The following is an 11,393-nucleotide window of genomic DNA, read 5'->3' as shown; positions in this document are numbered from 1 at the left end:
AGACTACTTTATCATTAAGAAATGCTATAGCTGGAAGGAATGTAGTGTGGAAACCTACCAAAAAACTATTAGGCAACAACAAATTCAATCCCTTTTAGACAACTTCCTGGACAAAACGTTCCACTGTAATAGTGAAGGTGTAAAGTTGGCAGTAGAAAATCTAAATAGTATATTTGACCTCTCAGCTTCCCCGTCAAATCTAAAAATTTCAAACAGAAAACCGAAGAAAATGAACAACAATGACAAATGGTTTGATGAAGAATGCAAAAACGTAAGAAAGAAATTGAGAAACCTGTCCAACCAAAAACACACTGGATTATCCAATGACCTTGAATGAACTACAGGACAAAATAAAAACCACCCAACACAAAAAGGCCTGTGGTGTTGATGGTATCCTCAATGAAATGATCAAATATACAGACAACAAATTACAATTGACAATACTTAAACTCTTTAACATCATCCTTAGCTCTGGCATCTTCCCCAATAGTTGGAACCAAGGACTGATCACCCCAATCCACAAATATGGAGACAAATTTGACCCCAATAACTACCGTGGGGTATGCGTCAACAGCAACCCTGGGAAAACCCTCTACATTACCATAAATAGCAGACTCGTACATTTTCTCAGCGAAAACAGTGTACTGAGCAAATGTCAAATTGGCTTTTAACCAAATTATCGTACGACAGACCAAGTATTCACTCTGCACACCCTAATTGACAAACAAACAAACCAAAACAAAGGCAATATCTTCTCATGCTTTGTTGATTTAAAAAAATCCTTTGACTCAATTTGGCATGAGGGTCTGCTATACAAATGGATAGAAAGTGGTGTTGGGGGGAAAAACATACATTATAAAATCCATGTACACAAACAACAAGTGCGTGGTTAAAATAGGCGAAAAACACACACATTTCTTCCCACAGTGCCGTGGGGTGAGACAGGGATGCAGCTTAAGCCTCACCCTCTTCAACATATATATCAACAAATTGGCGAGGGCACTAGAACGTGTGATGGATGAATCAGAATTAGTTGGGTAACATAGATAATTAAGATGTTTTATTTGCATAATATGCTTATGTGAGATACTTGTCATTAGAATGTATCCCTTTGGACTATAGTGTTGGCAGTTGCACTTTTCCCTCTCTAGGGCTCAGTCACTTGGGGCCCAGAGAGGGGAGAGGTCAGGCTTGTCTTTCACATGTCCCTGGTGCTATGCAGAATATCAGAAAGGGAAGAGGACAGAATGGAACATTGTCTTCATATGTGAATGTGTCTTTACCTATTCTTAAACCATGTGAAGGGATGGCATGATTAATGGGGAACCAATTACTTGTCTCCATAATGTCTGTGCGCCAGTCACTCCCTCCTTTTCCCATTGGGGGGAGGTGTATGGCAGTGTCTGGAAACATTGTATGTCCTCTCTGATCTTACACTTATCCTGGGATAGTGTATGACCTAGAGGCTCACTCCCCTCAGTGAGCTTGTCCAGGAGTGGGGTCAAGAGGGGGTTTACTTGAGATTGGCGTATCTAGAGTTGACAATTGATATATGCCATTGGATGAGTTGGTGTTTTTGTACTATGAAGTACCAGGAACGAGATTAGAACCTCGTAATAGGGACCAAACTGAACGATAATTTATAGCGAATGCTATCTGGCTATGGGATACTCCTCTCTCAAGTAAAAGTCTTTCTTTGTGAACAGTTCCTAATATCTGTGGTTTGTCATGTCAACTAGGGGGTGGATCTTTGCTAAAAAAAGATCTCAGTCGCCATTCTGTTGACACTCAATGGTTCATTAGAAATAGTGAATTGTTGAAAGTCAAATGCTATTGCAAAGCTCTTATTATTAAAGATGTAGTTTAAGTATAACTCTGACTGGTGTGTGAAGTTTGTCTCTCTCCTCATTTGGCAATACAGAAATTAACCACCACAAACGTCTGCAGCAAACGTCTCACCCTACTAGAACCTGAAGTCAAATGTCTACTATTTGCTGATGATCTGGTGCTTCTGTCACCAACCAAGGAGTGTGTACAGCTGCACCTAGATCTTCTGCACAGATTCTGCCAGACCTGGGCCCTGACAGTAAATCTCAGTAAGACCAAAATTATGGTGTTCCAAAAAAGGTCCAGTCGCCAGGAACACAAATACAAATTCCATCTAGACACCGTTGCCCTAGAGCACACAAAAAACGATACATACCTTGGCCTAAACATCAGCGCCACAGGTAACTTTCACAAAGCTGTGAACGATCTGAGAGGCAAGACAAGAAGGGCCTTCTATGCCATCAAAAGGAACATAAAATTTGACTTACCAATTAGGATCTGGCTAAAAAATACCGTTTGCCCTTTATGGATGTGAGGTCTGGGGTCCAGCCACCAACCAAGAATTCACAAAATGAGACAAACACCAAATTGAGACTCTGCTTGCAGAATTCTGCATAAATATTATCAGTGTACAACGTAAAACACCAAATAATGCAGAGCAGAATTAGGTCGATACCCTCTAATTATCAAAACCAGAAAATAGATTACTAAATTCTACAACCACCTAAAAGGAAGCGATTCCCAAAACTTCCATAACAAAGTAAAAGCCATCACCCATATTTTTTTTTTTTCCTTTTGTACTTTAACCATTTGCACATCGTTACAATACTGTATATAGATATAATATGACATTTGAAATGTCTTGATTCTTTTGGAACTTCTGAGAGTGTAATGTTTACTCTTCATTTTCATTGTTTATTTCACTTTTGTATATTATCTACATTTATTTCACCTTTATTTAACCAGGCAGGCTAGTTGAGAACAAGTTCTCATTTACAACTGTGACCTGGCCAAGATAAAGCAAAGCAGTGTGACACATACAACAACACACATGGAATAAACAAACATACAGTCAATAATACAGTAGAAAAAGTCTATATACAATGTGTGCAAATGAGGTAGGATAAGGGAGATAAGGCAATAAATAGCCCATGGTGGCGAAGTAATTACAATATAGCAATTTAACACTGGAATGGTAGATGTGCAGAAGATGAATGTGCAAGTAGAGATACTGGGGTACAAAGGACCAAGATAAATAAATACAGTATGGGGATGAGGTAGTTGGATGGGCTATTTACAGATGGGCTGTGTACAGGTGCAGTGATCTGTGAGCTGCTCTGACAGCTGGTGCTTAAAGCTAGTGAGGGAGATATGAGTCTCCAGCTTCAGTGATTTTTTGCAATTCGTTCCAGTCATTGGCAGCAGAGAACTGGAAGGAAAGGCGGCCAAAGGAAGAATTGGCTTTGAGGGTGACCAGTGAGATATACCTGCTGGAGAGTGTGCTACGGGTGGGTGCTGCTATGGTGACCAGTGACCTGAGATAAGGCGGGGCTTTACCTAGCAGAGACTTGTAGATGACCTGGAGCCAGTGGGTTTGGCGGCGAGTATGAAGCGAGGGCCAGCCAACGAGAGCATACAGGTCACAGTGGTGGGTAGTATATGGGGGTTGGTGACAAAACAGATGGCACTGTGATAGACTGCATCCAATTTGTTGAGTAGAGTGTTGGAGGCTATTTTGTAAATCACATCGCCAAAGTCGAGGATCGGTAGGATGGTCAGTTTAGGGTATGTTTGGCAGCATGAGTGAAGGTTGCTTTGTTGCGAAATAGGAAGCCAATTCTAGATTTAATTTTGGATTGGAGATGCTTAATGTGAGTCTGGAAGGAGTGTTTACAGTCTAAACAGACACCTAGGTATTTGTAGTTGTCCACATATTCCAAGCCAGAACCGTCCGGTTTGACACACTGAACTCTATCAGAGAAGTAGTTGGTGAACCAGGCGAGGCAATCATTTGAGAAACCAAGGCTGTTGAGTCTGCCGATAACAATGTTGTGATTGACAGAGTCGAAAGCCTTGGCCAGGTCGATGAAGACGGCTGCACAGTAATGTCTCTTATCGATGGTGGTTATGATATCGTTTAGGACCTTGAGCGTGGCTGAGGTGCACCCATGACCAGCTCTGAAACCAGATTGCATAGCGGAGAAGGTACAGTGGGATTCGGAATGGTCGGTAATCTGTTTGTTAACTTGGCTTTCGAAGACCTTAGAAAGGCAGGGCGGGATGAATATAGGTCTGTAACAGTTTGGGTCTAGAGTGTCTCCCCCTTTGAAGAGAGGGATGACCGTGGCAGCTTTGCAATTTTTGGGAATCTCAGACGATACGAAAGAGAAGTTGAACAGGCTAGTAATAGGGGTTGCAACATTTTCAGCAGATCATTTTAGAAAGAGAGGGTCCAGATTGTCTAGCCCAGCTGATTTGTAGGGATCCAAATTTTGCAGCTTTTTCAGAACATCAGCTGCCTGGATTTGGGTGAAGGAGAAGCGGGGGCGCTTGGGCAAGTTGCTGCAGGGGGTGCAATACTGTTGGCGGGGGTAGGTGTAGCCAGGTGGAAAGCATGGCCAGCCGTAGAAAGATGCTTATTGAAATTATCGATTATCGTAGATTTATCGGTGGTGACAGTGTTTGTTAAACTTCTTATGGATCAAATCCCGTTAGCGGGAACGATTTGACAACATCCGGTGAAATGGCAGAGCGCCAAATTAAAATGTAATTATTAGAAATATTTAACTTTCATACAATCACAAGTGCAATACACCAAAATAAAGCTTAACTTCTTGTTAATCTAGCCACCATGTCAAATTTCAAAAAGACTTTACAGCGAACTCAAACCATGCTATTATCTGAGGACAGCACCCCATCAAACAAACACATGACAATCATATTTCAACCCGCCAGGCGCGACAAAACTCAGAAATAACTATATAATTCATGCCTTACCTTTGAAGATCTTCTTCTGTTGGCACTCCAATATGGCCCATAAACATCACAAATTGTCCTTTTGTTCAATTAATTCCGTCGTTATATCCCCAAAATGTCCATTTATTTGGCGCGTTTGATTCAGAAAAACACCGGTTCCAACTCGCCCAACATGACTACAAATTATCTAATAAATTACCTGTAATCTTGGTCCAAACATTTCAAACAACTTTCCTAATCCAACTTTAGATATTTTAAAATGTAAATAATCGATCAAATTTAAGACGGGATAAACTGTGTTCAATAGCGGATAAAATCAAAGTGGAGCGAGCTTCAGGTCGTGCGCCCCAAACAAAAAAGTCCACTTGGCTCGACTCCCAGAAAGGAAAGGGCTACTTCTTCATTACTCAAAGGAAAAACATCAACCAATTTCTAAAGACTGTTGACACCTAGTGGAAGCCATAGGAACTGCAATCATATTTCTATTAAAACGGGCTTGCCATAGAAAAATAATGGAAAACAGATTGACCTCAAAAAAATTATTCCCTGGATGGATTGTGCTCTGGGTTTCTTCTGCCAAATCAGTTCTGTTATACTCACAGACATTATTAAAACAGTCTTAGAAACTTCGGAGTGTTTTCTATCCAAATCTACTAATAATATGCATATCCTAGCTTCTGGGCCTGAGTAGCAGGCAGTTTACTTTGGGCACGCTTTTCATCCGGACGTGAAAATACTGCCCCCTATCCCAGAGAGGCTAGACTCAGTGCAGTGGGCAGCTGGGAAGAGGTGCTCTTATTCTCCATGGACTTTACAGTGTCCCAAAATGTTTTGGAATTTGTGCTACAAGATGCAAATTTCTGTTTGAAAAAGCTAGCCTTAGATTTCCTAACTGACTATGTGTATATTGGTTTCTGATTTTCCTGAAAAGTTGCATATCGCGGGGGCTATTCGATGGTCAAGGGCAGTCAAGTCTGGGGTTAACCAAGGGGTATATCTGTTCTTAGTTCTACATTTTGAATGGAGCATGCTTTTTAAGATGGTGAGGAAAGAACTTTTAAAGAATAACCAGGCATCCTCTACTGACGGGATGAGGTCAATATCCTTCCAGGATACCCGAGCTAGGTCGATTAGAAAGGCCTGCTCGCTGAAGTGTTTTAGGGAGCGTTTGACAGTGATGAGGGGTGGTTGTTTGACCGCGGACCCATTACGGACGCAGGCAATGAGGCAGTGATCGCTGAGATCCTGGTTGAAGACAGCAGAGGTGTATTTAGAAGGCAAGTTGGTCAGGATGATATCTAAGAGGGTGCCCATGGTTACGGATTTAGGGTTGTACCTGGTAGGTTCCTTGATAATTTGTGTGAGATTGAGGGCGTCTAGCTTAGATTGTAGGACGGCCGGGGTGTTAAGCATATCCAGGTTTAGGTCACCTAACAGTACGAACTCTGAAGATAGATGGTGGGAAATCAATTCACATATGGTGTCCAGGACACAGCTGGGGGCTGAAGGGGGTCTATAACCAGTGGCAACTGTGAGAGACTTGTTTCTGGAAAGGTGCATTTTTAAAAGTAAAAGCTCGAATTGTTTGGGCACAGACCTGGATAGTATGACAGAACTCTGCAGGCTACCTCTGCAGTAGATGCATGGGATCAGATATGATCTTAAACCTCAAATGAAGTACAGTTCCCAGTACTTACCCCTCTTATCTGCTGGGTTCCAGTGACCAACTGTATAGTCTTCTCCAGCTCCTTCTCAATGCGGCCTGCCCAATGCATCATTCTGAAGGAACAAAGACACACAGCTGTAACTTTAATATTCATGCTTTTCATAAATAATATGAGGCTGTAAAAAAGTACATTCCCTTCCCTTGTTTAACCTCATGTGATGTACTGTACATACTGCATGTGATCTATGTTTGTGTGGGGGGTTACGTGTCTGTCTGTCTGTCTGTCTGTCCATCTGTGTCTTTCTGTCTTTCTGTCCATCACCCACTCCCCTCCTTCCCTCCATAGACACACTTCTTTTTTTATCTCCTAGCGTCAGTTTCATTCATCAACATCCCTTTTAGACGTCAATCATCCCAGTAGGGTTCTGGTTGGATGGAGTGTGAGCCTTTGTTCTGAAAGCTGGGCTTGGATCAGTAGCACAGCTTAAAAGGGCATGTAATAAAAAAATAAAAATTCAGGTCTGACAGAAGTGCACAATAAGCAGGAGGCGCTCTCAGTGGATGAAGCCAAGTCTGGAATGAAGAGATCAAACATCTGGAGTACCCCACTGTAGATCTCCCACCAAGGCTACAAATGACTGGATCAAGATGTTCACAAGCTGCTGTTCGATCAGCAAGAGTTAGCAACCTAGAGTGGAGGCCCTACCCACCCAGGCATCAACCACCCCCATCTGAAAGACAAATAATTACACTCACATACATAAAATAGATAATTAATGAGTAATAATAAAAAGTAAGTCAAATCAAATCAAATTGTATTTGTCACATGCGCCGAATACAACAGGTGTAGACCTTACAGTGAAATGCTTACTTGCAAGCCCTTTTCTCAATAGGGGGTGCTGTTTTCACTTTGTAAAAATGTTGTTCCCAAATTAAACTGCCTCGTACTCAATTCTTGCTCGTACAATATGCATATTATTATTACTATTGGATAGAAAACACTCTCTAGTTTCTAAAACCGTTTGAATTATATCTGTGAGTAAAACAGAACTCAAGTTGGAGCAAACTTCCTGTGAGGAAGTGAGAAATCTGAAATCAGGCAGGCTGTTCTGGGGTCAGTTTATTAATTTGCATGTCTTCTATTGGTCGAGATGCACTGCATACGCCTTCCCCTAGATGTCAGCAAATAGTGAGAATTGGAATGGAGTTGCTAGGCAGATCTGAGGCCATATAAATGGTCTTGGAACGTGGGGTGCAGTCTTTTCAACATTCGCCATGACGCAAGACAGACCTCAGGATTGCGTTCTGGAAAGCTCCCGTTATAGGCCTTAGATATATCCGGCTCTGATTTTATTCGAAATAGGTGTTAAAGACATCATAATGTTGTTATTTTAAACCGAGTTATATCAGTTTATATCAGTATATTGCGATTTTCGGATATTTCTTAGTGCTGCGTTATAGTGAGTTGGACACGTCTTCGCCACATGGCTAATGTTTACTGCTAATTCCAAAGTTGAAGGCGACAATCTACAACCGAGCAACGATTCCTCTGGACAAAGGACAACTTGCCCAAGATTCTGATGGGAGCTCATCAAAAAGTAAGAAGTATTTATGATGTTAATTCGTTGTTCTGTTGAAAAATGTAAAACTACTATTCCGCCATTAATTTCGGTGCGGTCTCGCTTTAACGCACGCTGTATGTCGTAGTAACGTTAATTAAAAAAAATCTAACACAGCGGTTGCATTAAGAACTAATGTATCTTTCATTTGCTGTCCAACCTGTATTTTTTAGTCAAGTTTATGATTAGTTACTGATTAGATTAGGTGCCTCTCCCAAGATTTCTCCCGACATTTTGTTGGCAGCTTGGCTACTATTCTCATTGTATAACCACGATTTGTGCCGCTAAATATGCACATTTTCGAACAAACTCTATATGTATTGTGTAATATGATGTTATAGGACTGTCATCTGAAGAAGTTTGAGAAGGTTAGTGAAAAAATTAATATCTTTTGCTGGTTTATTCGTTATCGCTATTGTTGGCTTGAATCAATGCTGTTGTGTGGTTGGCTATTGTAGTAAGCTAATATAATGCTATATTGTGTTTTCGCTGTAAAACACTTAAAAAATCTGAAATATTGGCTGGATTCACAAGATCTTTGTCTTTCATTTGCTGTACGCTGTGTATTTTTCATAAATGTTTTATGATGAGTATTTAGGTAATTCACGTTGGTCTCTGTAGTTATTCTAGTTGCTTTGGTGAGAGTTGTGATGGTGGCTGCAATGTAAAACTATGATTTATACCTGAAATATGCACATTTTTCTAACAAAACATATGCTATACAATAAATATGTTATCAGACTGTCATCTGATGAAGTTGTTTCTTGGTTAGTGACTATTTATATCTTTATTTGGTCGAAATTGTGATAGCTACCTATGCAGGAAAAAAATGGTGGGAAAAAAAAGTTGTGTCTTTTGCTATCGTGGTTAGCTAATAGAAATACATATTGTGTCTTCCCTGTAAAACATTTTAAAAATCAGAAATGACGGCTGGATTCACAAGATGTGTATCTTTCATCTGGTGTCTTGGACTTGTGATTTAATGATATTTAGATGCTAGTATTTACTTGTGACGCTATGCTAGGCTATGCTAGTCAGCTTTTTTACTGATGGGGGTGCTCCCGGATCCGGGATTGTGACCAAGTAGAAGAGCCCTTAACCAACAATGCTTTAAGAAGTTAAGAAAAATCTGTGTTAAGTAAAAAATTGATAATAAAAGTAACAAATAAATAAACAGCAGCAGTAAAGTAGCAATAGCAAGGTTATATACAGATGATACTGGTACAGAGTCAATATGCTGGGGCACAACGGTTAGTCGAGGTAATTGAGGTAATATGTACATGTAGGTAGAGTTAAAGTGACTATGCATAGATAATAAACAGAGAGTAGCAGCAGCGTAAAAGAGGGGTCTAGGTAGCCCTTGACTAGGGTGGCTGGAGTCCTTGACAATGTTTAGGGCCTTCCTCTGACATCCCCTGGTATAGAGGTCCTGGATGGCAGGAAGCTTGGCCCCAGTGATGTACTGGGCCGTACGCACTAGTGCCTTGTGGTCGGAGGCCGAGCAGTTGCCATACCAGGCAGTGATGTAACCAGTCAGGATGCTCTCGATGGTGCAGCTGTATAACCTTTTGAGGATCTGAGGACCCATGTCTCCTAAGGGGGAATAGGCTTTGTCGTGCCCTCTTCACGACTGTCTTAGTGTTTGGACCATGATAGTTTGTTGGTAATGTGGACACCAAGGAACTTGAAGCTCTCAATCTGCTCCACTACAGCCCTGTCGATGAGAATGAGGGTGTGCTCTGTCCTCCTTTTCCTTCAGTCCACAATCATCTCCTTTGTGTTGATCACGTTGAGGGAGAGGTTGTTGTCCTGGCACCACACAGCCAGGTCTCTGACCTCCTCCCTATAGGCTGTCTCATCGTTGTCGGTGATCAGGCCTACCACTGTTGTGTCATCGGCAACTTGACGCTGGTGTTGGAGTCGTGCCTGGCCATGCAGTCATGAGTGCACAGGGAGTACAGCAGGGGAATAAGCACGCACCCCTGAGGGGCCCCCGTGTTGAGGATCAGCATGGCGAATGTGTTGTTACCTACCCTTACCACCTGGGGGCAGCCTATCAGGAAGTCCAGGATCCCGTTGCAGAGGGAGGTGTTTAGTCCCAGGGTCCTTAGCTTATTGATGAGCTTAGAGAGCACTATGGTGTTGAATGCTGAGCTGTAGTCAATGAATAGCATTCTCACATAGGTGTTCCTTTTGTCCAGATGGGAAAGGGCAGTGTTGAGTGCAATAGAGATTGCATCATCTGTGAATCTGTTGGGGCGGTATGGAAATTGGAGTGGGTCTAGGGTTTCTGGGATAATGGTGTTGATGTGAGCCATGACCAGCCTTTCAAAGCAATTCATGGCTACAGACGTGAGTGCTACGGGTCGGTAGTCATTTAGGCAGTTTGCCTTAGTGTTCTTGGGCACAGGGACTATGGTGGTCTGCTTGAAACATGTTGGTATTACAGAATCAGTCAGGGAAAAGTTGAAAATGTCAGTGAAGACACTTGTTGACCGGTTGGTCAGCGCATGCTCGGAGTACACGTCCTGGTAATCCGTCTGGCCCTGCGGCCTTGTGAATGTTGACCTCTTTATAGGTCTTATTCACATTGACTACGGCGTGATCACACAATCGTCCGGAACAGCCGATGCTCTCATGCATGTTTCAGTGTTAATTGCCTTGAAGCGAGCATAGAAGTAATCTAGCTCGTCTGGTAGGCTCGTGTCACTGGGCAGCTCGCGGCTGTGCTTCCATGTACAAATGTTAAGGAAATAGTAACTCTACAAACATGAAGCCCTTTCTTAGCTCATATTTGTATTGGGGCTTGCGAAGCAAAACTCTCCCCTTTAAATCTTCATCATACTTATTATTATTATTATTATTATTTGGAAGGCTATTCATCTTACACTATTTAAGCTATAAACGTCATTCAAACTTTCAAATGTGTAGACCGGTCTGTAAGAGTGTGCTTGTATACAACTTTTTGATATCTTTTATACTTTTTAAAATATTAAGCTTTTGGTCCGTTTTGTCCATCTTCATCCACTTGCATGGAATTCCCTCTACATTCTAAAGGTCCCATTGTGACATTATCACTTCCAACATTCCATTCACAGTAAATGCAACGACTTCAACAAAATGTTAGAGGGTATGACATCTGGTCTATTTCCCTGCTATTCAAATCTGAAATTGGAACAAAAATATCTGCAACCAATCTAACGATACAGCTGTTTTAGTAACCGAATTAACACAGCACTTCAGACATCTTGGTCTACTTCTCTGCTAGAGCCAAAACATAATTATCTCATACCAATCAGAAGTTA

The 11,393-nt window shown here is 41.6% G+C and overlaps 1 protein-coding gene across 1 annotated transcript in view; it reads right to left on the bottom strand.

The window, feature by feature from the left end:
• LOC120020369 (voltage-dependent calcium channel subunit alpha-2/delta-2-like) overlaps positions 1 to 11,393 on the bottom strand; it is a 298,389-nt gene that overhangs the window by 268,242 nt on the left and 18,754 nt on the right. The window contains exon 2 of the mRNA XM_038963972.1: positions 6,501 to 6,582. Coding sequence (XP_038819900.1) covers positions 6,501 to 6,582 — 82 coding nt within the window. The remainder of the gene's footprint in view (positions 1 to 6,500; positions 6,583 to 11,393) is intronic.

Source organism: Salvelinus namaycush, chromosome 2 (assembly GCF_016432855.1).
Source record: "Salvelinus namaycush isolate Seneca chromosome 2, SaNama_1.0, whole genome shotgun sequence".
NCBI classification, from domain to species: Eukaryota; Metazoa; Chordata; class Actinopteri; order Salmoniformes; family Salmonidae; genus Salvelinus; species Salvelinus namaycush.
Note: the sequence above shows the minus strand (reverse complement) of the source record. Positions and strands in the feature narration are given on the sequence as shown.